Genomic DNA, 27,486 nt, shown 5'->3' on the forward strand with positions numbered 1-27,486 from the left:
TTCAGGTTTTTTTTCAAAGTTATTTCTTCCAAAATGGATTAAAGTATCCTTATTCCAGAAAAGGCATTCAGAAATAGCAACTACAGCTTAAACTCACAGAATCACAGAACCATAGAATATGCTAAGTTGGAAGCAACCCATCAGAATCATCGAGTCCAACTCCTGGCCCTCCATAGGACACGCTAAGAATCCCACCCTGTGCCTGAGCACGTTGTCCCAATGTGGCTATTCAGCTGTCTGCTGGACATTTTGTCCAGAAGGATATTTGGAGAGACATCATCAAAAATTTACTGAAAGATGACATCTACTGGCTTTCCCCGATGAATGAGGTGGTGCCGTCATAGAAGGAAATCACATTCAACAAGTAGGACTTTCCACCCACACTGCTGGCAGTGACCAATGACTGCATTGTATTCCAGATGTTTTCAAATACTTCCCAGAATAATATTTTCCATTATTTTACTGGACACTTAAGTGAGACTGTCACGCCTGTGGTTTCCATGGTACTGCTTTTTGCCCTTTTAGGAAATCAGGACAACGTTTGCCAGCTTCCAGTCAGCTGGGACCACTCCAGACTCCCAAGACCACATGAAACTCATTGAGAGAGGCTTTGTGATGACATCAGCAGCTCTCTTAATCCCATCAGGCCCCATAGATTTGTAGTGATGCAGGTGGAGCAGCAGATCCTGGCCAAGTATATTCTAGCTCAAATGCCTTTCAAGTATACATAAGTTTAAGAAACTGGTTTACCCTGAAGTTTTTGTCTTTTTTTCTGTGGTATGCTCTTACAATATTTTTAAAGATGTGAAATTTAATGTGAACTTTGCAGGGATTCTGATTATCAAGTTATAGGCTGTATTTAAACAAAAACAAGTTATAGGCTGTATTTAACCCACTTTCTTGGTATCTTGAAGAGAATAGCCTCTCCTCAGCAGTAGTACACTAAAACTAAAAATTAGCACGAAAATTCTCTACAAATTTGTGGGGTGGTGAGTTTTGATGAGGCATTACATTTGTTTCAACATTCAAGAGTAGAATACTATAAAAACATTTAGATGAAAATCCTTCCCTAGAACAGATATCATTGAAGGAATACAAAATTATTTACCGTAGAAGCTGCAGAAAAGACTGGAGGAAAGGGGATTCCTGTGTCTGATGGGACCTGAGGAAGCTTTCCTGGCCCTGTGTGTAGCAGATCTCTGAGGCTGGAGCCTTCAGCTTTGTTGCTAGATGTCACTGGGCCCAACAAGAGGCTATTAAACAGCTTTGGGGTTAGCGGGGAAACCTTTGTACTGGAGTTGAAGGAATCTAATCCAAAGGGTGAATGGGATTCTTTATTAAGCACTGATCTCAGTGATCCTGATTCTGCAAGATAAATATAAACATTACAGGGAGGGGAGAGAAAAAAATCCCCAAGAGGCAAAGTTAAAATGATCACAAAGTTTTCTGAAATTATTTCCTCTTACATTAAATAGGATATTAACAGAATCTTGTGGTAACAGTAAATTATCACTGTAACAGTGAATGAGGAACCTCAATGAGCATCAAAGGTACTTCACGTAGATTTTGCCCTTCATATGCTGCTATGGTTTTGAACAGCACAATAGATCCAATCAAAGATCTGACACATGTAAACACAACTTTTTAATGGATTCAGTTAAAAAAACATTTCCCTCACTTTCTGAATTAATGTTTTGATTTTAAATATTTAAAATTTTAATGGTAGATAAATGGTAAATATTAAAATTTTAATATTACAGTGACCTGCAAAACTTGCAAGTGATTCATCAACATTTAACATCAATATGTAAAGTAGTCCCTTCTAGACATATGGACAGGAATAAATCCTGTGTTAGTCACGTTACCTCTGAGTTCTAGGAAGTGTATTCATTCCAACTACTGAGTATTAGAGATGCTCTAAGCTTTCATCTAACTCTCCAACTGGACTCTAGTCTCAGTTCCTTGGAAATACATTCTTCACATAGCACACAAAAGAGCTGTATTTACTTCAACAGTTATAAAGTGACAAAGCCAGATCTGAAATTAATTACTATCATTTTACATCAGGATATCAGCTTCTGAGAAAATAAATACACAACCTGGCACAGAAATAAACTGTGAGACAGTATTGTCTGCAGCTGTATCATCTTTCCAGCTTTGCATTTTTCTAAGCCTGTAGAACAAAACTGGTTCTAAGATGCAAAGGAAGAAAACTTACCTTTTTCTTTTCTGTTTAGGGCAAGGCACTCTCACAAAGTATAGCAATCAAACAGTATGTTATCATTTATCTTTTAATAGCAACCCCAGAGGGCATTTCTTCTGCTCACCTTTTGTTTCCTCTTTCGCTTTTTGCGTTGCTAAATCTGCAAGCCAGTGCAAAGCTGACGATGGAGCTGTTTCTGGACAAAGTGGTCTGTTAGTCTTTACTTCCCCAGTGTTATTGGCTGGTAACGTCTCTGCTTTTACAGATTCTTCTATCCTACTGTCAGTTGCTTCAGATTTTGGTAGAGTGTCCATTTCTACTTGCCCTACTCCTGCTGTCCCTGCTCCAGTGGAAAAGGTGTTCTCATTTCCAGAGACTGATGCACTAGGATTTACAGTTGGAAGCTAAAACAAAAAATATTTAAAAACAGCTAAATGTTGAATAAAGGGAAGAGTTCAACTTGGAGACATTTTCGATATCCAATGCATTTGATTTTGTCAGCTGTTTTTCCATTTGCTATAAGCTCACAGTAAAATTCATTTATGCTTAGCAGAATACAGGAGCTTCTTTATCTGCGTGTATTCACCTTTGCACTGTAGTGTGAATTCTTACCATGTCATCTTTTAGACATCTTTTAACATAAGCCCAATCTTTTTGATTTCTTTCCTTTTCTTTCTGTTTTTTTTTTTTTAATTACAGGAGGATTTTTTGTGTTGACAGTTACAGAATTGCTCTAGATTCCTTCAGGAAGCACAACAAAATAAAAACACATGTTGCTAGCTACTCATAGTGGTTTGTTTTAAAATACAGCATCAATATTAATGGCTTCCTCCCCAATTTCTACATAAGAGTATTAGCCCAAATAATATCTTACTTGGTAGATAACAGATGCAATTCATGTCCCTAAAAAGTGACCCAGATTTTGCTACCCTCAGAGTACATACAGAGAAAGCAAAATTCCTGTTTCACAACAGATTAGCTTAACAGATCTAACATCTTAATAGATCTTTAAAATGTAAATGTCAAACAAGGTAATTTCAGCTTCAAATTACATACCTGTGATATTCCATTAGTGACAGCTGGTCTCAACACTGATTTGTTCTGTCTGTTAATACATGGACAATTGGCCTTAATACCCCATTTGCCTCGTGCTGCATGAACCATGTCTCCAATATTGTAAAGTGCTGTAAATGAAGTTAGATCTTGAATATCACATGCAAAGAAATCTAAAAGAAGGCCAAAATTATATCTTCAAAGAAGTGGGTTTTTTTTTAGTATTACCACAAAGTATCTTTAAGGTCACATGCTATATAACAAGACATTGTCCCTGATCAGTAGAGTGTGGCGAACAGTGCTAACACTGCCTTCACAATGTCACTGAGAGGCTGTCAAACCTGGCAAATCCTACAGATTATCATCTGCTTCTACTATTCCATGTAGGGTCCAATGATACTGCAATGAGGTGACTTTACACCACCACAAGAAGCTATATAACCCTTGAAGCAATGCTGAAAGGATCTGGAACACAGGTGTTTACCTCTATCCTCCTGGTACACAGACAGATGTAATGAATTGACCAGATGAATACCTGGCGGCATGGCCAGTGCCATATTCAACAGTTTTACCTTCTGTGACCACAAATCTACTTCCAAGAAGTCAGGTCTCCTGGGAGCAGATGGGATTCACCTGCCCAAGCAGACCAAGAAAGCCTCTGCCAACAAGTTGACCAGACTTTTATGGAGAACTTGAAAACAAGATTTAGTGGGGAAAGGGGATGCAGATTTGAGCAACAGACAAAAGCCAGGGGTTACCAACATATTAGGAAGCAACAGGGAAACACCTGTGAAATAACTCAAAGTAATTTGGGTATATTCCTATCAAGAGAGGTAAGGTTGATAGCCCAGCTGGAGGGCCTCATCATACTAATGCATGCAGATCAGGTGATGAGCAGGAGGAGACAGAAGTCATTGTGCAACTAGAAAGCAACAATCCAATCTTTATCACTGAAGCACGATACAATTAATTGTGGAACCGGTGAACTGTGGGGAGGTGCTCTTCATGTAGAACAACATACTGACCACAGAGAACGATCCTTGAAAAACAGTGATGAACAGGTCAAGAATTTATGGGCAAAAATGAGGGACGAAGCCAACAAAGAAAACCTCACTGCTGGGGTTTACTCCAGTCCACTCAGCCAAAGGGAGCCTGTTGAAAAAGTGTTCTTATTTCAACTACAGGAAGCATCATGCTCACATGATGATTAGGGAAATTCAATCACCTTGACGTCTGCTGGAAAAGCAACATAGCAAGCTGCAAGCAATCAAGGATAATTCTGGAGTGTTTTGAGGGTAACTTAATCCATGACATAGAGACCAACCACAAAAGAAGCATTACTGGACCTGTCGCATACCAACATGAAAGAACTAATCAGACATGCCAAGACTGCTGGCACCCTGGGCTGCAGTGATCAGGTCATGGTGGAATTCACAACCTTGAGGAGTGGAGGCCAGATCAAGAGTAGAGTCAGAAGACTGAATTTCAGCAGAGCAGACTTTCACTTGCTTAAGGAATTAGTGTATGGGAAGCACTGGAAAACTGCCCTCAGGGACAAAGGAACAGAACAGAGCTCACAGCTCTTTAAGAACATTTATTTTGGAGTGCAAGCACTGCCAATTCCCCCATGTAAAAAATAAAATAAGGAAGACAAGGGAAGAACATGGGTCAAGAAGGACATCCTGATCAAACTAAAATCTAAGAATGAAATGCAGAGTCAGTAGAACCAGGACACATAATCCTGGATGCTGCCTGGATGTGCAGAGATGGCATCAGGAAACCCAACACAAAGACGAAAATGGATTTGACAAGGGATGAAGAGAATAATAAGGGTTTCAACAGTTATCCTGGACAGAAAAAGAAGATTAAAGAAAATGTATACAACACATACTATCTGCACTAAATAAGATCTCCAAGCAAGTGACAACTGACATGGAGAAAGCTGACATACTCAACATTTTTAATTCCCATCAGTTTTCAGTTTTATTCCCTTTTCTCACCTCTCTTGAGACCCTGAACCTCAAAGGAGAAACTGGGAGAATAAAGTTCCTCCTCTCATTGGAGAACCATACAGAATCTCAAGCAGGAAGAGGACCATGAGGATCACTCAGAACAACTCCCTGCTCCTCACAGGAGCACCTAACACTAAACCATACAACTAAGAGCATCATCCAGATACTCCTTGAACCCGACAGGCTTGATGCCCTGACCACGTCCCTGGAAAGTCTGTTTCAGTGCCCAACCACCCACTCAGTGAAGCAGAGTCTGAACCTCCCCTGATGCAGCTTCATTCCATTTCCTTGTGTCCTACTGCTGGTAACCAGGGAGAGGAGATCAGCACCTCCCCATCTGCTGACCCCCTTGAGGAAGCTGTAGACTGTGGTGGGGTCACCCCTCAGCCTTCTCTTCTCCAAGATAAACAAAACAAGTGACCTCAGTTGCTCCTCCTAAGCCTTGTTCCTTGACACCTTTCCCCATCTTGGTCGCCCTGCTCTGGACACACTCTCACAGCTTCGTATCTTTCTTGTACTGAGATGCCCAAAACTGCAGACAGTATTTGAGGTGGGGCTGCACCTGAGGAACCGGAACGTATAAAAGTCCATGAAACCTGGTAAGATGCATCCCAGGGTCCTGAGGGATTGGGCTGATGTAGTTGCCAAGTCACTCTCCATCACACTTGGAAAGTCCTGGCAGTCCGATGAAGTCCCTAGGGACTGGGAACAGGGAAACATTATGCCCATTTTTAAAACGGTTCAAAACGAGGACCCTGAGAATTATTGACCCGTCAGCCTCACCACAGTAACCAGGTAAGATCATGTAGCAGATTCTCCTAGAAGACATGTCAAAACATACGGAAGTCAGAGGAGATTAGAGACAGCCAGCACAGCTTTACCAAGGGCAAATCACACTTGACTAATCTAGTGGCTTTCTTCAATGGAGTGATTGCATCATTAAACAACGAAAGACAAATAGCTGCAATCTACCTATACTTCTGCAAGGCCTTCAATATAGTACCTCACAACATTCTTGTCACTAAATTGGAGAGATACATTTTAATGAATGGACTATTCTGTGGGTAAGGAAGTGACTGGATGATCACATCCAAAGGTTATCATAAATGTCTCTATGCCCAAATGGAGAACAGTAACAGGAGGTGCCCCTCAAAGGTCCTTACTAGCACCCATACTATTTGCGTCTTCATCAACGACATTGACAGTGAGATTGAGCATGCCCTCAACAAACTTGTGGATGACACCAAGCTAAGGTACGCAACAGATTCCAGCACGTCCTTGACAAGCCTAAGGAGTGGACCCACCCAAGTCTCATTAAGCGCAACAAGTCCAAGTGCAAGGTCCCGCATCTGGTTTGGGGCAACCCTCAATAACAGTACAGAGTGGGGGAGTGAAATGGATTGAGAGTAGCCCTGCAGCAAAGGACTTGGATACATGGCTAGGTGGAAAACTAGACATGACTCGGGAAAATGCACTTGCAGCCCAGAAAGCCATCCTGCAGCCTGGGCTACATAAAAAGAAGCATGGCCAGCAGGCTGAGAGGCGATTCTTCCCCTCTACCCCAGCCCACCTCCCCACCCAGAGTTCAGCATTTCAACTCTGGGGTGCCCACCACGTGACAGACATGGGCCTCTTCAAGCAGGTTCAGATGAGGCCATGAAAATTACGAGAGGGCTAGAACTCCTCTCCTGTGAAGAAAGGCCGAGACAGTTGATGTGGTTTGGCCTGGAGAAGAGAACGCTCTGTGGAGACCTTGTTGTGCCTTTTCAATACATCAGGGGGGATGATAAGCACTGAGACTTTTTTTTCAGGGTCTCTGGAACAAGATTTTTAAACTGAAAGAGGGTATGTTTAGATTGACTATTAGGAAAAAATTATTCCCTGTGAGGGTGGTGATGCACTGGCATAGATTGTCCAGAGAAGCTGCTTGCCCCATCCCTTCAAGTGTTCAAGGCCAGGTTGAATGGGGTTTGCAGCAACCTGGTCCAGTGGAAGGCAGTCCCTGCCCGTGGCATGGGGGTTGAAGCTAAATGATTTTTTAAGGTCCCTTCAAACCCAAACCATGTTATGATTCTGTGATTTTTAGGACCAGTAAATAGTCAGCATGGACCATTTAGTTTCCCTCCCTGTCCCCAGAGAAGAAGGGAAAAAAAAAACCAAACCATCACCAAAAAACTCTTTCTTGCTATTTAGACAAATTTACTTAAAATACAACTAAAAAACAGCTGACCACAACAAGTCACAGCTAATACTAGAAGGACGCACGCTTCAAATCCTTAGTTGCGTTACCTTCACTTCAACCCCTCTGCTGTAGCAAGTGGAATTTTCCTCTAAATCCATGCTAGAAGAGGTATCAGCTACAACATCACCTATCTTTATGTTTTTTCCATTTTCTTGCTCAGAATTAGTACAAAATTTGCTATTTTTCCTTTCATGTTTCAAGCATTACCTGTACCAGGGATGATCTGTGTTGGCATGAGATTCTCTGGTTCATGAGACTGACCCTTTGCACACTTCAGCCATGAGAAAACTTCTTCATCACCAATCTCCTCTGTATCTGGAATAAAGAAAAAAAAAGATTTTTGTACTAAAGCTTTACAATGCAGGATATTTGTGCATTACTATTGTTTATTTAGATTCTTTACAGTGCAGGAAATTAACCTGGTGATCTCAGAAATAAATTATAAATACAGATCATTAGGACTGGATATACAGCAACTTCTGCCTCCTCAGATTATACAGCTACCACAGTAATTTCCCCTCAGTCATCTATAGCAGCTTGTCTTCAATCACCTAAAAACCTTGGCTTCTAACCTCAATTTTTAAAATATGATACTCTTGTTCTCATTATACTTTTCTAAGTTATCATAATGAATACACAGTAGTATTCACACTTATTAACATCCAGTATTTTATACATCTGCTCTATGTAATAATGTAAGTGTCACTAGTTATTCTCACTGGGATTACCATTTGTTTGCATCCATGCTACCAAAGTGGTCTCAGTACAGTAGAGTACACCAAAAAACCCAGCCAGGTATCTACTTTCTCATGCCTCTGTTTCTTAAAATTGAACTTACTGAACTTCTTCCTGAATTAGAAGCCCTGGTGTGTCACAGAATAAAAAAAAATAAAAAAAAAAAGGAAAACCTTCCAATCTAATGCCTTATCAAAGACAGCTTTCTCTGCAGTGTCTGCTTACTAGTTCCCCATACAACAGTTCTGAACTGTTAAGACAGTACATAATTTTTCTTTTATACTTTCTGAAGAAAAGAACTATACAGCCTGAGACAGTCAACTGTCTCAGTAGACACTCTATGCTTGGGCCTGCTGATGCTGTGATTTTAATAATCCCATCCTATGCAAATAGATAAAACACAGGTACATAAGGAAATGAAGAATGGAACAGCAGCATGTAAGACAAGTTCCAATCATGCAGCCTTCCAAGCTGATACTCAGTAACTCTCCTACAAAACCTTCTACAACTTCCCAGAAACTATTACCTGACTATACTCAGCTCAAAGATGACAGTGGGAGAAAAATGCCCAGTACTCACCACTACGTGGACGATTCTTCCTCAGCCGATAACAGTCCAGACAGACGCCAAAACCACACTTCCGACAAACCCAATGAATATTGAAGAGTGTTGTCTCACATACATCACACATCTCCCTCACACCACGTACTGCTCGCTTCCATGCCACCTTCTCTATAGAAAGAAGGCATACTACGAATTATTGCTTTGAAATTTCGCATTTCTCCCATCTGAGAGTATCACAGCAACATTGATAAATTCCTAGCAACATGACACGAAGGCAGTATAGGAACACATGCTTTTTACATTCATAGCCCCATTCTTTGAGTTGCTAGTCCAGTGACACTATTAGAATTCCCATTTCTAAGAATGGGTAAGGTCAGGTATCAAAACGCACACTACAAGGAAATGCAGCACCTTACAGTGTTCTGTAATAACTGAATTTAATGGAGGACTAATGGAACTTACAGCAAAATCACAAATCTTCTGCTAGTTTTATCAACAAGTGATATCAATATATAAAACCATAAAGAATGTGTATTTAGTTTTAGTAATCAGATCTCTGTCAACTATTTAGATTCTAAACCAACATATTTGCCAAGGAAGGGGTTCTCCAAATGGCTGCCCTTGTACATTCCAGAAACTAACAGGAAAAAATTAGATGGTCAGTTATCCCCATGTGATAAGCTTAACTGGCTACCCTCCCCACGCACCGCCCCCCCCCACCCCCCCAAACCCTTTCCCCCTGAAATGGAAAGCTGGCAACTAGATGATCAGCTAAGTCCTTGCGGGATGAATTAAGTTACTGCTCCCTCCCTAGAAAACCCTGAGCTTTTACATGAGGTCCCTGGAGCATGAAAGGATAGGAAAACATCAGAAAATCTGTTCATTAAAGCATAGCTGGTCAGTGTGGTAGGTGCTTGGGCTTATTTCTGTTTTCTTAGGAGCATGAGCCAGCTGATTTCTGCATTTAGTTATTAAAAGAATAATATCTGGGAAAGTTACCATTAGCTTCCTTGGTGGTAATGTTTCACCGATCCAAAAGAAAGTCTCAAATTCTGGTCCCTCAGTCACACCCCCCACCCGAGAGTGAATATAGCACTATAGTGAATATAGTGAATAAAGGGTGGGAAAAACCATGACAAAAGCCCAACGTACGATGTGGCTCCACCATCATCATTGCCTCCTTCTCTGACATAACAAGCTGGCAGAACTGGTCCCCAACATTGGCCAGGATATATTTGGAAGTTTCCAGATCGATCCCCTCTGCAGGGGAGGAAGAAGGAATCCATAGGCTCATAGCATCAGTGTCACTTTGTTGCGGGTTCAAGAAACCTTCTACTCGTAGTATACCTTTCCGGGTAAATACCAGCCTGCAGGAAGTAGGAGGAAGTAATTGAGAAACTGCTCTATCAACTTTAGTTAACTTAAAATGACATCTATATCAGAACATAAACCCTGAAAGGGGGGAAAAAGACTTCAGCTAGAGTGCTATATTCTACAGACAGTACACTTATTATGCAAATCCCAGTAACACCGAGAATAAGGCATACAAAGCAGTAGCTACAACACCCATTAGAACGAATCCCAAGGTCATAGTAAACATTGGTGGGAAATTCCACCTAAAAGCAATTGCTACAGTTTGCTTCATCCCACTTCTCTATCTCATTAATAGAAAGAGATGACAAAATTCAATTTGACCTGCTGCATGCTGCTGCTTGCAAAATTCTGAATGGCTGTCATTCTCAGTTTTAATTTAATCATGAGAAAGTTTTTCCCAACTTTTGAGAAAACGGTATTTCAGTTCTGGCTAGGGCTGCCAACACTTGGCAACTCTTCCAATAGCTCATATGACGATATATGCAAAAATCCTTGTCCCACTGGTCTCCACATAGATGAATCACTACTGTTTTACCAATAGCTGTTAACCCTCCCTTTACCTTGTGTGGCAAAAGGTGTAAAACCGTATGACAGAACCCTAAGCATCTCCTGTCAATATCAAAGATAACTTCATTTTTAAGCAGAAACCATCTTATCTTTAACCTCAAGCTAGATTATTTTTAACAAGTTTAGGAAAAGAAGCAGCATGTTTACTGGATGGGTGACACATACTAAAAATTCAGTTCATCCTTTACACGTCAGAAAGTCATTTAACTACTTTCGGAAAAAGATGCGTAGCACTTGCTAGGATCGACAGTTAAGGAAGACGAAAAGAAACACAACAGGTCAAAGAAGAGTAAGTCATGTATATAACACAGAGGGAACACAGACATAGCGTTCTACTCCTAAAAATTAGTCCTGTGCTCTACAGAATATGGTCGAACATTAGCCTCATGCCGGAAATGTTTAATTACTTGTTGAGTGGATTAAAATTTTACCTTTGTTCTGAATGCCTTATGAAGGAGTGAGAGTTATTGTATACTAACTGCCACCCAGAAGTAAAATTCTACCCAATAAAGCAAATTCAGTTTCCTGAGGCTGTACCCAGAGGCTCACTTAGTATCTTATAGCTTTATCTTTGAAAAGCAGCTCTTACTGGGCCAGTGAGGGAATTCCCGTCAGGTGATGCAGGGAAATGCAAGACACTCAAAACCTTCATTATTGTACCCAAGCATATTTAATAAATAAAACATTGTGCTTGGACATGGCCCAAGCTCTGCACACAGACTATATATGAAGAAAGGAAGAATTTGAGCACCTCCGGAAATGGAAGAAGCGACACGCCACAGTTGAGTCATCCTGCTCTTGCTCCTTAAATTTGCGGTACCGCTCCAGACGGCACTCCCGACACTTGTGAAGATGTGGAGCTACATTGATGCAAGAGCCATCCTGGAGAAAAGGCTCACCTGACTGCTTCAGCTTCCTCACCTTACTCATATCTTTCAGCACAGACTGGCCAACTGGGTGAGGCAAAGTAGAAGTAAAAATCTATTAGTTAACTGCAACAGCAAAAGGATACTGGCTCCAACAACCATCTTTTCAGAGATCTGTATGTTCATACCCATATAAAACCAGTAAGTCTGTTCAAGCCTACAGCATACCACACTTCTGTCCTGACACACAGGCTTAAACATTTATCAAAGTGAGCACCAAATTCACATACATGAAGCATTAAGCTTCAGCCTTGTAAGCATCCTGTGTGCTGCCTACTGAATATGTATGAGGTCTACAACTGTGGTTAGTTTACGCAGTTTATTACACAGGAGATAACCCAGTATCCCACCTCCTTGTGCTTCCAAAACATCATCTGCATTCAAGTCATCACCTTTTAGGGGAGCTGTGCGGGGCCGGCCCTTTGGGGCTTGCTTCCCCTTTCCTTTACCCAGCAGTAATTCTGCATTGCGCTCCACATTGGGGCCTAGCTTCGCCATCAAATGGTCTGGGATACCCTTCATACAAGCCTTAGCCTGCAACTGGTCTTCAGAGTCACTCAAATCTGACAGATCACTATTTGTACTGGAGTCAGAGTCCTGCTTGGACGTTAAGCTCCGCTCATCTAGGGAGAACCTTTTCACAGCTTCAAAAGGGGCTTTCTTCTCCTGTGGAAACTCTGCTTGTGAAGAGAAAAGGGTAGGTGGATGTCTGCCAAACACATTAGAAAAAGTTTTCAGAAGAGGATTGTCCTGCTGCCCAGGCCCAACAGCTGGTTTTTCTTCTGTTGGACTGGAGGATAGTGTGGGCATCTCAATAGGCTGTGTCAGGCTGCTGCTCGGTGAGCTGGAACGGCCATTCCCTACAGTGGAAGGGCTTTGAACACCAGCAGTAGCTGTTGAACCAGAAGCACTAGAGATCACCTTTGAGGAGTCAGTTGTTATAAACAAGGTTTTCTTCTTCGCTAAAGAGTCTGTACAGGTGAGTGATTCCGGCCAGCCAGAAGTGGCCTTATGACCCACAGGTGTTGACGGAGCACAAACCCCCGCCTGAGATGAAGATGCAAAGCCACTGAAAGGACTGAATTCTGCTTTCTCAGCAAATGCCAGGAAAGGGTTCGAGGGTTCCTCTCGTGATAGCTTTGGAGGCTGTAAAAATAGGTTTTCATGGCTATCAGAGGGACGAGTATTCAACAGACTTCGTGAAAAAGCTGGAGTAAGGGTAGGCATAGATTCCACAGGCAGCTTCCGCTCTACAGAACTACCAGACTGGGCTCCTGGCTTACAGTCCACTGAAAGAATTTTACCTTTACAAGTCCCAGCACCCACACTCTCTGTACACTGCTTGAATGAGTCTCGACTAGAGACATCTTCAGTCAAGCTCTCTGAAATGACCGTGAAATAGTTACTGGAAGGAAGATTCTGGGACATGCACTGAAAAAATAAGTTCTTGGATGAATCAGAATCTTTTTGAGCCTCTTGTCCAGTACCACAGCCAAAAGGAAATCCAGAAGGTTTGCTTTCTGGAGCCATCACTCCATTTGATTGGCTCCTTCCAGCCCCAAATATCAAGGACTGGGAAGCACTTGGGAGAGAGACTCCAAATCCAGGAGAAGCCAAAAGTGAATTTCGGGAATTCTGGAACAAAATTAGTAAGCATTAGTCTATTATAAGATTGTTATTTGAAACAAGACTACTTTAGTTCATCTCGTAGTACTATCAGCATTCTCCTTACCCATCAGGAATAAAAATTTCCAGCAGACTTACAATTACTTCTTTAAAGATTCCTACCCACAAGCTATTGAAATTGAAGACACACAGAGAAAACTAATACTTAATGTCTTATCACACTTTAGAACAAAGGTGAGGCACCAGACAGGTAAACTAATTCATAGAAAAGCAAGTTAGTAAAACTGCTGATAATTTGAATTCAAATCAACAAAAAGGGAACCATAGTTGAAACTATTTTTGAATACCCTCCAATCTTTCACCCTCCCCCAAGAGCATTCTGATAAGCTTCATCTACTTAAGTAGCACCCCTGAAATAAGTATCTTAGTTTGCAAGTAAACAAAGCAAGCCCCTAGCAGTTAGCAGACAAACTATTCCTGATCCCTACAACTCACATCTGCTGCCAGGTAGACAGATGCCTAGGACGCGGAGCCTTCCAGGGAACAACTCAGTAGAGGTTAAGCACAAAATGCTTAATTTTTATGACCATTAAATACAGGAAAGTTTTGTGAATGACAGATTTCTACTAGAACCATAACTGTGATATGGAATATTCACTTGCTCTCTTCTCAATTGGTACTTGTTCAGATTCCAATTCTGACAGTCCTACTATAACTGATTCTATACTGTGACTAGTTCCTCATAGAATCATTTAGATCAGCTCTACTCCTTTTCTTTGAGTTTCCACTTAGAAATCTGCTCATCATTAACACAATTTTATTTCAAGGTCAGGCTAAATACAACCACAGACTCTGTGCAACACATCCTACTGGTCACTAGTGTCCCTGCACACCTACCTGACTGCATACTAATGTTTAGCTGGCTCCTCATTACCAATCTACAGCTGTAATAACTTTAATAACCTATTAACAGTTCTTCCAGATATTAGAATTTTAGATATTTCTTTTTAGAGATAAAAATAATTTTAGAAAACTGTGTTCTAATAGTTTCTAAAAGAATATGAATTTGAATGGAAACCAAGGTTGTGAAGCCATCTCAAGGACCCAGTTACACTATGATAAAATAGATAAGTCTGAAACAGTAACATATATGAACTATCTACAACACTCTTATTGATTTATGTCAGGTTCCCTCCCTCAAAAAAAATAGTTTAAAATGGACTAATGGCCTGCTTGCCAACTCTGAAGCTGAATTATTAATGTTTTAAAAAAGTGATGTGGGGTTGGAGAGAGGGAAAGAAGGAGAGGTGGTACCAAAATTTCTCAGTACAATTACACAATCTACAGTTGCTCCCAACTCTGAATTTATTTATTGGGGGGTGGAGGATAGAAGAGTTCATATTACATCATATTATGCTCATATGCAACACTCCTGTTTTCCACAATTCTATTCCTCCTTTACACCTTCCCATCCAGGAATCTTTATCCCAAGGTAAATATTTAACCTTTCCACCCATTCCATTATGTAATACAAAAGACAGGGATGATAACAATGCCTTCAACTTCCTGGCAATCACACTGGACTCTCTTAACACATCTCCCATTTTCTTCACTTTCTTTATACAGCAGATGGCGAGATTCTTTATTTTTGTTGTACTTAATTGAGATGGGCTTCATTTTTGTTTTGTTTTTACAAACCTTCATTTGATTTATTTTAGAAGTCTTCTATTTTGCCTTTAACAGGGTTTCCCTTCTATTTTTCTACTCTTGTCCTTGTAAACAAAGGCATAACTAAAAGGCCTTCAAGTTGTTTCCAGACTGACCTCTCATCTCAAATATTTTAATTATTTCCTTGGTTTTAGTCCTAGATAGTATACAATGCAACTGGCTCCTTTTTCTACTATATAGGTAACACAGCTCTAACACACAAGACAGGCATCTTTTAAAGGTCTTCTAAATGTAGGCTCATTGTTTTTCTAGTTTTGAGGCTTTTTTCTTTATGTAACTTGAATGTTCAATTCAGTGTACATGTGCATGCAGATTTATTTATATAAAGGCAAGAGATTTTAAGAGGGCTGTCTTCTGTAAGACACAACAAAATTAATTAAGTGCAGTGCTTAGTATTATTTTAAAGCTGCATTTCTCAGATTAAGGCTGGATAAGCACAAGAGTGCTGCTGCAGTTATCTCTTACTACTCCTTCACCAATTATCTCAATTTTCTTTTGAGTAATTTTTTAGGTCAGATAACAGGTTTTCTTTGTGAGGAGATGGACTCATGAGAGAAAAAGTAGTTTTTTTCAGTTCCATGGGCACACATTTTAACAGGAGTATATTGCAGAACATCTGTTGCAAACATGTAAATCTTTCTAGAACAAGCGGGATCATGAGCTACTCACCTCTCCCTGGGTTTGTGATCGGACTGTTTTCAGTTTTTCCTGTCCAGTAACAGCTGGCAAACTGGTATCAGAGATCCTCACAGTTGTCAGTGTCAAAGCAGTTGTAGTAACTGCAGTTGCAGAAGTCACTGTGCCTTGGCCAACCTGTTCCAGTGATTTTCCTGCCTCTTTACACCCAGATCCAACTTGCAATGGCTGTCCAGCCACAGAAGAAAATGGAGTGAAGGGCAATGGCGTGTCACCACCAACTGGCTCGTCTTGGACTACTAATGTTCGGCCATTCTCTTTGGTGTAAGTAGCAAAACGAATATTGCGACTAATCTGAGGAAGAAATGAAGGCAACTGCTTGGCCCTTGGATCCAGTCCTGTTTCACTACCGGAGACTCCTTTCCAGGGACCTCTGCTTGCCTCACCTCCATCACTGCCATTGCTATCTGCCTCACCCCTCTCCTTTAGCTTCTTTGTTGCAGGATCACAACCAGGATCTGATACATTTTTCCTCCTCCTTCCATCCTTTCCCTCCAGGCTTTCCTTCTTCTTTTTCCCTTTAGATGATGATTTAGCTGCTTTTAGGCCCCCTCCCTATAATAGACAAAGCCATGCAATCACTAAACAGAACAGTCCAGATACCCATTCAGACAACTTTCTTCTGTTAGAACAGAATATATTACACTGCTCTGAAGTTTAGGAACACTTTATCACAAATTGAGACATCTAAAGAGAGATGATATGTGAGCACAGAACACAAGCATTAAGCACAGTCTTGTCTTTTTTGTACTAGAGTAAGATCTGCACAAGTAATTTTTTAGCTGAGCAACCTTGCTGTAGCTTGAACCACATCCTGGCCAATTTTGAGAAATACGCAATACTCCAACAAAGCTCTTAGTAACGTATGAATACCACCTGCACACTAATTTTTGCTCCAAGCATAAACCCCATGATTCTTTTGAATGGCACACTTTCTGTTCATTACACAAAGCCTACAATATTTAACTGCAGGAGATAGCTTGCCCTTTAGCCTAGGGTAAAAATTCAGGTTCAAACATTATCATGGAACATCTCAATCGAGGCAGTGAAATGCCATAAATATATAAGCCTGCTTACAAGGCACAGCAGCCAGATGGTAATTTTTAGAAATGCCTTAAAAGGTCTGTGAAGGAGCACAGAATGATCCTATTAGAAAAAGGCAGCAACACTCCACCTTAAAATGGAGTACAACCACCATGGTTACATTGCTACTGATCATCCCTCTCAGATCCATGCTAAATTTAATAAACAGACCTGAACAAAAAGAGAAGATAGCTTAAAGAAAGCTATGACCATCAAAATGGTAAACAAAATTTTCCTGTTCAAACTTTAGGAGGAAAATTACTAAAATTATTCAAAATCCACAGTAAACACTGCATCATTTTTCAGTCCTTTCCAGATTTTACTTATTTCACATCAAAAATTTTACAAAGTTGCACACTGCGTATACAAGACCTGAATGAACTGCTGTACTACCTCGCCTGGAGAAGTGTTATCCATCACCACGTGAATCAGTCGAGGATCCACCGACTTTATCTCACCACTCTAATTTTTAGACAGATTGATAATGAGGAAATAGGAAAAAGAAAAGCAGAGGTTAATTTTAAATTCAAAGTATATAGTATCATCAAAAGAGACTTAAACACACTGTTACTGCACACCCCTCTCCCATTTACATTTTCTTCTTTTACTTATTTACCTTTTACTATCTTTATTTACCTTTTCCTATGTCACTTCCTTAGTAATACTACAGGCTTCTAGTTTACCTTCTATCCTTTTGCTCCTTCTCTATTTCAACAACTTTCAGATTTGATTCCTACCACTGTTTGTATATTTGCTCCATTGAGCATTTCTAAAGGTATTCTTTGCATTAAATGTAACTCTTGAATTTCATTTAACATTGTTACATATATGTTTACTCCCTTAGATCTAGAAAGGACTACTGGAAGAAGCACATCCGTGTAGCCCAAGTATCCTCATCAGCGTTTCCCCAAAAGAAGCAACAAATATCCAATCTCTGTAACTGTTCTTGGAGGTTCCTTTCTATTTCACAGTAAGTACACAGGAAACTCCGTGCCTCCTAGCACGTATCTGCTGAACGCACATAACTCCACAATTTCTATGCTCTCCAAAGTACTATACTGATTTACCATACAAAGTATACTTTTTTCCCTGTGTGCCAGCAATAGCAGCACTCAGAGTGCAGGACTACTGCTCATTCAGTGCATTCCGTCTACACATGGAAAAGGCTACAAAGGCAGCGGGCGCAAGACACAAGATGGGGTCTAAAAACCAAGATGCATGCTACTGCTACACAGCACCATGGACCCGCTCCCAGCTGTTCCAGAAAACGGATGCTATCAGGAGCAGGCCGCCGGCAAGACTGAGCTACCTGTCAGACTGCACAGAAGCACATAATAAAAACCAGTAACTAGCAGTGCAGATTCTCTGTGCTGTACCCAGGTTTACTGATAGGAACAGGGCAAAAGTAAATAGTCTGAGCTAAAATATATAAATCAAATTTTTCATATAAATGACTTCATCTGCTTTGCTACAATTGTTTCAAACTACTTGTGCAGTCTGTCAGATGGAAACCAAGAGAAGGCATAGGAAAAGCACAACGTAAGGGACCCAGAAGGTAGCTTTCTATGCATCAGCATGCTTTCCCTTCTGGAGAGTAATTTCCAATATTTTTTCTTACAGCACTAATTTCCAATGAAACTCTTACAGCTTTTTTTTTTTTTTTAATAGAAGTGGCCTGTGTGACATCACTTTTTCAAGAAAGTCATCCTAATAGGAAAAAAAAAACCCTGTGAATCACAACACAAATAATTACTAATCTTTTAAAGCAGAAAAACAACCCAAAATAACAAGTTTTGGTGAAGCTGTCATTCTCCACATACAGATATTGAGGAATGGTATTTTAGGAACACCAAAGCAGCGCTTCATATTTTTACCTCAGTCACAGACACTTCCATAAGACGAGTTATTGGGTCTTGGTGGCTCACAACACCACAGAGCCAGCTATTTTCATCCTCTGGTTGATAAACTTTAACTCGCTGGCCTTGGACACTGTAAGGACCTGGAAAAGAAGGACTTTGAGGACATTTTCCAAACCAGCTTTGTGTCATACAATAAAATGGTTCTGTGTACTTAATTAGGGCTTGAAGTGTCATCTTCCAGGTGGAAAGAAATTAAAACACCAGGGCTTCTGCTGCAAATCCTGTGTAAGCAGGCATTTTATCCTAAAAAGTCAATAGGTCCTCATTGCTGTAACTCATGAATACAGTTTACACATAAAAAAACCCAAACGTGAAAGACCAAAATTAACTCACTCCTTTGACAAAATCAAGCTACATGGGGGTTCCTTGCTAATGAAATTCTTTTTTTTCTGTTTTCTAACCTACAGGTTAGTAATTATGCACCATCAATCCAGTGAACAGTCCCAGTATTCTGACTTAGCCCAGATGTTTCAAGCCCCAGATAAAAAGCTATGCATTTCAGAGTAAAAACATGTATTTGGATATCCAACATCTCTAAACCAACCAGTCTTAGTTCTTTCACACAGATAACAGATCATCTACAGAAAGGTTTCCTCTCACCCTGCCCTTGCTCTCCAGATCAGCATGCTGAGCTTTCCTCCCACCCTAAGTCCACACAAAATAATACCTCTGCTTATCTTGGATCATCAAAATCTACATGATGCAACAACCTGTATGTGACACAGCCAGAATTAGGCACTTTAGAAGAAGGCTTCAAACTGGACAATTCTTAAGCTACTTGCTCATCAAAGAAGTATTGTCCTCAGAACTTCTATGAATACACATTTTATTTGACCAAAAGGCACCAAATTCCCATGAAGAACTACATCCTCCTTCAGATTTAAGACAGTGGTCTGTCGGTAGGGTGGCTCCCTGGCACATGAACTCTGGATAGAAATTATTTTAGTACTTGACCAAGATGACCCAAATCTGACAACCAAAGCCACAATCAGGCTTAACCCTAATACACAATCCAGACAACAGATATTAACTCTATGCTTACCAGCCACATCCACACATATATTCAACTTAAACAATGGATGTATTAATTATCAAAACATCAAAATTTGAACTGCTATTACAAGGAAAGTTTCTGAGGATCAGCAGCTATAAAGGAACTTCACTTTTAAGTTCCCACAGTTACAGAACAGAACCATAGAAAAGGACCAACACTTTAAAAATTCAAAAGTAAAACTTAAAATAGGGAAGTTGTAAATACACAGACATTGCCCTACTTGAACTACACCTTAGGTGACCATTCCCAGTAGGTATTTCTGGTTGTAGCTAAGCAACTGCTTACCTGTACCTGTGATAAAGTTACTTTGTAAAGGACTTGCAAAATACAGAACTTGACCCCAAATGAACCAGTAACAGATACTGTTACTATCCCCCTTCACAAATTCCACCGTAGCCTTACGGCGGCTGCACAACAAAGTAGCTCTGAGAAAGAAAACACGCCTCACCTCTACTAAATATCTCCTGAAGCTTCTGGTCGCTGATCAGCGCATTGACAGATTCTCTTAGTGAAGGCTGCTCCTGTAGAATCTGATTTTGACTCTCTGTTCCCATCTGCCAAAAACAAACAGTTTTAATAAAGTATAGTCTTCTTGGATAATAGAAACATTAGTTTTTACAAAACAGCTCTTCTTGGACTGCAGTCAGATTGACAAAAAAAAAAAGTAAAATTAAAGAAAAATATTACTGAACATGCCAGGAGGAATAAAGGAATTAACTATGCAAAAGCCGTATATTTTATAAAATGTGTATTCATAGAAATTCTGAGGACAAAACTTCCACTGTAATTAACAGCTACACAATGACAGCTAGCTCTCCAATTGAACCATGTAGAGAATGTCAGTACTTTTCAAATGCAAATGGAGGTCAGTGTAAGGACCTGGAAATGCGGGGAAACAAATACAAATATGTGACAGGGCAGTGAAAGGAGAAAGATGGGTATGTTGTTGAAACAGTAAATAAAACCCCAAAACTAATCTCACAAGCATAGCACAAGGCTAAATTTACATTTCAACTGAACATAGTTCAAATACCTGAAATAAACGTAATCCACTGGCATCAGACAGGAAACGTAAATGTCTGTCCAGAAGAAACTCCACTGGGACCACAGAGCCTAACCCCAGCTTATCTACTAGAGGAGTAAAGGTCTGTGATGAACAACAAAAAAAAGAAGTTACCAAAACGACTGAGCACACATACAGGCCAACAACAGTCGATTTCATACTACTCAGGGTTTTAAAAAATTAAAAATGGTCATTTCTCAACTTGTACTGCCCAGTGCTTGAGTTTTAATGTAAAATACTAGTCATTATGTCTAAGCCAGTAATTCTTGCATTACAAGCAGGAATTACAGACAACTGGATCCACTTTTTCAGTAAATCTTAAAGAAGAAATGAAAACACCTGTGGTGGTGTTTGGTTTTTCATAGGTAAGCCCCTTCTGATGCTCAGGTTTAAAAAAAAAAGCTTTGGTTAAGGTTAAAAAAAAGCTTTGGTTAATAGTTCAAACTATCTAACATATTTCAGATATAGCCTCATGAAAGGAGTAGTTTTATTCTTCTACAGAAGCTAGCTGTAGGGAATTTATACACTTATCAAATGAGAGCATTTTTGGCTAGTGGTTTGCGAAAAGCTGAAGTTCCTAGCAAGTGTATTACTGATGTTCAAGATGCAGAGCAAATCACTAAAAATACCTAGTGAATTCAGAAACCTTGTAATAGTAGAATCAGACAACCTTATAACATAACTTGCTGTCGGAAGAGGAAGTTGCCAACCAGAGTCTGAAATGTGCTACTTGTCTCACGCTCTCACATACATGATTTTAACACAAGTATTCACGACATTTTTCCCTTAACAGCTCTCATCAAGTTTGTTTACATTCCATTCTCCCGTACACAACAGAATAAATATAAAAATATAAAAATTTAGTCACTCAGTTTATGCAAAACTCTCTCCTGAAAGCAAACAGGATTACAAAAAAGAGACAATGAAGAATGAAAACACATTCATAAGTGATATATCTTAAACAAACAAACAAAAAAAGAACCAAAACCCACCATCCCCCACACTCCTGAAACATACCATTCCCTTTGTAATGCTAAGCAGTTGGTTTCCCATTGCAAGTATGTACTCTGGTGCTTTGACTAACTCCAATCTGCATTGCCATGCAGTTATCTGAGTAGGCCTGTAGTACCTAGAGAAAGCTCCAATGCTCACGTGGCTGTCCAGAGTACAGAGGATGGAAACATTTTTTCAGCAAGCCTACAGATAAAGCTTGAGTTGTAGTGGAAATAGTCTGGAATTACACAGTCAGCATGCAGACTACGGTAACACCCCCGAATCACTCAGATTTTGACCAATTTGGAAATCAACTGAAAGACGCTGATCCTGTGTAAAAACAGTTTCCCAGATGAAACTAACTGGAGTTCATTTTTGGAGACAAGCTGGAAATACACCAACAGGAAAACTTCACCTATGGAAAAAACACTCTCTACAGAGTCACTGCTGTAAAGGCCTGGTCTTCTTCTGCCTTAAACCAAATGCAATAAAAGAAATCTTCAGAGAAAGATGCAGTGATGAACTTAGTGCTTTGAGCCTGAGTGCCCATTCAAAACACTAAATTCAAATTCTACCAAGGCACATGATCCTTGACAGGAAAAAATGTTTCAATGTATCCATGTACAAAACGTATTAAAAAAGCAGAGAGTAGGATACCAAGCAGTCCAAGGCCTGGTGGGAGGACAAAAGAAACAAAAGGGGCAAATAATAAAAATTAAACAGCATAAAAATGAGGTAAGGATTCCCACATATAATGATCGTTCCTCTTCAGAAGTCACTAAGAGAAGAAATATATAAGGAATGCTCTTCACTATATACTACTCATCAAGATGTTTGCAGAATGGGTATGTTCAGATATGCTAGCTAAAATAAACTGGCTTTGTTTTTAAGTGTCATGACATGCAACTGCTATGTAAATAGCAATATGGTTAACCACATCAAGAAACATGAGAAAATTTTGCACGTCATGTTAGTTAATGCTGACAACAAAACAAATAGATTTTTTAGATTAGGAGTGGCCAATTTATGGTTTATATATCAGGCACAGCATGCATTCTCTTCCTGAAGATTGCCTTCTGGTATGCCTATTCAATTGATGCAACAGCCTTTACCATACAGAGCTCTGGAAAGTCCTTCGTAAGACCAAAAGGCTTATTCTCACAATGCAGAAAACCCTGACATACACAAGGTTTTAAAATAGGGAAAAATAATATTTTCAGATATATAACACGTTTCTTCAGAGACTAACTTTAAATAGTAAATATCACTTTTCTGTACAATATGTCATAGCAAGTTCCGGGGTACGAACTGGAAGCATACTGCCTCTCCAATGCCTTCCCAAAGGCACTATTAAGTACCAGTTAAGGAACTCGTATTAGTAAAAGTCCATGCCCCAAGCAATTTTTGAACCTACAAAATGGTGCCCTCTACAATATCCACGCATTGAACTTCACAGTGGAGGTGATGAGAATCTCGGAGGATCTAAGGGCTTCTGGTCAAATACTCACCAGCGCAGGCCACTGCGCCTGTGAGATTCTAGTCCCCTGAAGCATAACGGGATCATTTCGAGGTGCCCAAACCAATGATCCTTCCAGCAGCAACACTATAACTTCTTCAGCATGGACTTTCACCCACGCATGTTGTTTCCAGTTACAGCCATCGAATTCCACAAAGATCTGATTTTCAAAAAAAAAAAAAAAAAAAAAAAAAAATCTCATTTCAGACACTTAATAGAAAATAAGATTCCTACAATCCTTATGGAAAACGAGATCGCACTTTTAGTAAGAAAAATCAGGCTAAGTATTGCAATGTTATTACTGAGAATACATCTACATAGCTACAGGAATCAAATTAACAATCACTAATCTATGAAAAACTATTTAAGCCCAAACATACATCACTGGCTCCAAATGCTGTGTTTTCCTACACAAAATTAAAGACATGAAAATTGATCCCAAAATACAGATGATGACCCAATGCAAGCCTCTTTCACAGCAGGATTTTTTAGAGAATCTCAACACTCTTACTTGGCACTTCAGTAGACAGCCTGTATCAGTATGGTTAACTGACATTCACAGAACTAAATTCTTCAGCCTGCAAGGTTTGTGTTTGCAAAACCCATTCTAAATCGGAAGCTTTGTCTTGTCTTGTATGTTAGTAAACTCCCTGAACAAATGCAAATATTTTGGATGGCATGAGATTACCCAGAATTACCTACTTGCTAGATTTTTAATAACCTTATTTACAAGTGTAATAATATAAACGACACTATACACACTACAAATCTAAATCACTATTCTATCATTCTCTTTTTTCTTTCATATCACAAAGGACAACTGTTAAAATAATTTGAAATTACATGGCAAGAATGCTAAGGTCTCAAATCTCATTCCATGTCCTAACAACTGAAGCTATAATCTGTTAGAAAAGTCACATTCCAATCTCTCACCAACAGAACTTACACACTTGCCAAATATAATCAAATATGTCAGATGAACAGCAAAAAATTACTAATCGGTTAAGGAACACCTTAAGCTGGATATCAAAACAGGGTTTTGTAACCATCACTGGGAAGCAACAAGGCTAACCAGAGACAAACGACTTTCTGCTTTACCAATACACTGTATTAAAAGAAGTACTAGAGACCACTTAACTCCTCTACCCCATTCCTCCCCCCAGACTCAAAAGCTCAAACCCCAAGGGAAGAATATGAAGTAACTCTCTTGATCAATTCTTGAACTCCATTACTGCTTAAGCTGCCCTGCTGAGAATCAGTGTCAGACCTTCCAAGATATCCTTCCACCAATTAAACAATTTTCAGCAATATAGTGGAAATTAGACTGAACATCTTTCCATTTTCAGTGGGTCTATAGCTTTCTTAATACTACATTTGTGCTATTTTGCCAACACTTTGTGTCCCAGGCCTCCTAACTTTTATGGTATTGTAGAGCTTGCCTATCAATTAAAACAATGATCTCTCATACTTCTATTCCACATAAGAAAAGCAGTACTGTCCTTCATGTGACACATTGAGTTATTTTCCCATTAGCACACACTTTTACAATATTAGGAATAGACTGAGATAAAGCTCAACAGGTCTTTAATGATCCTGTTCTAGTAATCATTTTGAGAAGGAGGGTAATACCTGTTTCCATTTAGAAGAGGCAAAGCTGTTTTCTAATGGCAGCATAATTTTTCCTCAGAATTTCTTCTAGATGCTCTGAATATGGGACGACAACTATGACTGACCTTTACGTGTTTTTTTTTTGAGGACTAACCACAATTAGGTTACTCCACATTATAGCAAAGTAAGAAGGTCTACGAGCTACTCTCTGTAACCAAAATTTTACAGGGGAAAAAGCCCAAAGATCTTTCAGAGGCTTTCCTCTACCAGGAAAAAAAAACAAAAACCAACAACGAAACCCATACTTTTAAGTTTTATATTTCTTTCTATTCCCAAGATTTCTGCCCTAGAAAGGTGGAGATATTCAACTGCACTTTTGTATTTCTATAAGCCCAACATGAGACTACAGGCTAGCAATTGATACCATCCTTGCAGGATACTATGAGAAAGGACAGACTTATGTAGACCAAAGAGTAGAAAATAAATTTTTCCTAGCCTTTATCACACCTAGTCCACATTGTTACCTTAGAAGAGTATTTCCTAAACAGTGGTTGACTGCTTGGTGCCTGCCAGCTCATCACTTCTGACAGAATTACTTTAAAGAGAACTCTTTTCCAATAGCATATCATTGCCATTGTCACAGCAGCATTCATTATGCATGGAAGAGTCCATGAAAACACTGAAATGTCCCACATTACTCTAAATTCTGCCTCGACTATTTTACACGTTTCACATTTTACAGTTCTTGCATAGATTTTTGAGAATACGCTGTTTAGAGACAGCTACACCCCTGAAACAGTATTAAGTGGAAGGCTACTGATGAAAGGAGCTGGGGAGAGAACTGCAGTGCTGAATGAAGGTAATGAATTCACACACCGATGAAAATGCAAGACTACTGATGACACACATGTCCAATGCAGTCTGCTACAAGAGCAGCTCTTCAGCTGGATCTTAGCCCCGACACACTTTCACAATTCAGATAGTTTCAAACACCTGACACATTTCCCTTTTGAAGAAATGCTTTATGCATGGGCTTTTCCTTCCTCCTCCTTGAACAAGTTAGAAGCAGCTAGAGTACACAACCGCAGCTCTCAACTGCAGACATAGGGTGCCAGGCCCACCCGATTTGCAGAGCCAAACCTAGCACACTGCTTTCTACTGACAGCCATAGGTGAAGTTCTAGAACAAGGACAAGAAAGCAGTATCACTAGAGGACAGATGTCAAGGTAACAGCTCAAATTTAGAACTCTGCAAACAAGGCCAAAGAACTTATGGTAACTACTAATTTTTAAAAAAATGATCATAAAGAGAACTAAAACTCTTCACAAACACAGAACCTCATTCCTACTACCATGGGACACTAAATCAGACACAGCCCTCCAAAGCATGCCAGCACTTAAAACAAGTGCCTGCAGAATTGACACATGCAAAGAGACACTCCACCAATACACTTCAAGAGCTCTTTTTAGGATCTCCACCCAAACGTTTCACTGAGCTATACTAGAAATAAACCAGACAAATGCTAGAGTGCTTAAATACATTACATGAAGCCCAAATTCCTACAACTAAATACAAAACCTGAGAAAAAATCAAATGGATGAGCCTGACTCAAAAGTCAGCCCTCAATATGTATTTTCATATATAATTCACAGTAATCGAGAATACTTAACATCTTCCCGGCGGAAAAACAAAACGAAACAACCTAAAAAACCCCAAAACAACGCTTTGAGGTTATATACATACATATCCATCAGCACCAGAAATGTCCCAGACGTATTTGTTTTACACCTATGTTACTTCCAACCACCGCACCGGCGGTACCGGACCCCTCATATATCTGCCCAGTCGCTCCGCCGCTGCGCTCGTCGCAGGCTGGACCCGCCGCTTCCAGCCCCCGAGCGCGTCCGGCGGGCCCGGCGCTGCAGGAGGGCTCGGGCCGCCGGCACAGCTCGGCCGCAGCACCCCGCCCGCCCCCAGTCTAGCCCGGCCCGTCCGCGGCCCTCGCGGGAGGCTCGACCCGCGGCCCCGTCCACGGTACTGTGCACCCCACTCCCGCCCCGGGCCTCACCGCCAGGTCCTGGGGCACCGCTCCGCTCATGGCCCTCACGGTGCCGCTCCGCCAGGCCCGTGCGGGCAGCGCAGGCCCCGGCTCCGACCCCGCCGTCTCGCCTTCGCCCGGCCCCGCCGCCAGCAGCAGCAGAAGCCGCTTTCCCACGGGAGAGGCCGCCGCGTCCGCCATCCCCGCCGGGCAGAGCCGCCGCCACCGCCCGAGCGCTCCGGCCGCAGCCGCCGCCCGAGGCACCGAGAGGCTCCTGCCCCGCGCTGGGCCCGAGCGCCGCCCGCCGCCGTCCCGGCGTGCACTGCGCGATCGACCCGGCCCCACAAGGCCCCGCGCGGGACGGGCGGGACCCGGGCGGTCCGAGGGGCCGTCGGGAGGGACGGGCCTCGTTGCGGAGCGGGAGGGCCGGTCGGCGGGCGTAGGGCTTGCCTAGGCAGAATCCCACACGACCGCCAAATTCAAAAC

General features: G+C 40.8%; 1 protein-coding gene across 1 annotated transcript in view; it reads right to left on the reverse strand.

Moving 5' to 3' along the window:
• The window catches only part of KDM3B (lysine demethylase 3B), a 47,905-nt gene extending 20,704 nt beyond the window's left edge, over window positions 1-27,201 (reverse strand). The window contains exons 1-15 of the mRNA XM_066560004.1: window positions 27,031-27,201; window positions 23,347-23,514; window positions 20,816-20,929; window positions 20,231-20,336; window positions 18,684-18,808; window positions 17,203-17,271; window positions 15,700-16,281; window positions 12,069-13,311; window positions 11,502-11,703; window positions 9,962-10,176; window positions 8,825-8,977; window positions 7,718-7,825; window positions 3,260-3,387; window positions 2,328-2,607; window positions 1,109-1,365 (exon numbers count right to left, since the gene is read on the reverse strand). Coding sequence (XP_066416101.1) covers window positions 1,109-1,365; window positions 2,328-2,607; window positions 3,260-3,387; window positions 7,718-7,825; window positions 8,825-8,977; window positions 9,962-10,176; window positions 11,502-11,703; window positions 12,069-13,311; window positions 15,700-16,281; window positions 17,203-17,271; window positions 18,684-18,808; window positions 20,231-20,336; window positions 20,816-20,929; window positions 23,347-23,514; window positions 27,031-27,201 — 3,921 coding nt within the window. The remainder of the gene's footprint in view (window positions 1-1,108; window positions 1,366-2,327; window positions 2,608-3,259; window positions 3,388-7,717; window positions 7,826-8,824; window positions 8,978-9,961; window positions 10,177-11,501; window positions 11,704-12,068; window positions 13,312-15,699; window positions 16,282-17,202; window positions 17,272-18,683; window positions 18,809-20,230; window positions 20,337-20,815; window positions 20,930-23,346; window positions 23,515-27,030) is intronic.
• Between the last annotated feature and the right edge of the window lie 285 nt (window positions 27,202-27,486).

Source organism: Molothrus aeneus, chromosome 15 (genome assembly GCF_037042795.1).
Source record: "Molothrus aeneus isolate 106 chromosome 15, BPBGC_Maene_1.0, whole genome shotgun sequence".
Classification (NCBI taxonomy): Eukaryota; Metazoa; Chordata; class Aves; order Passeriformes; family Icteridae; genus Molothrus; species Molothrus aeneus.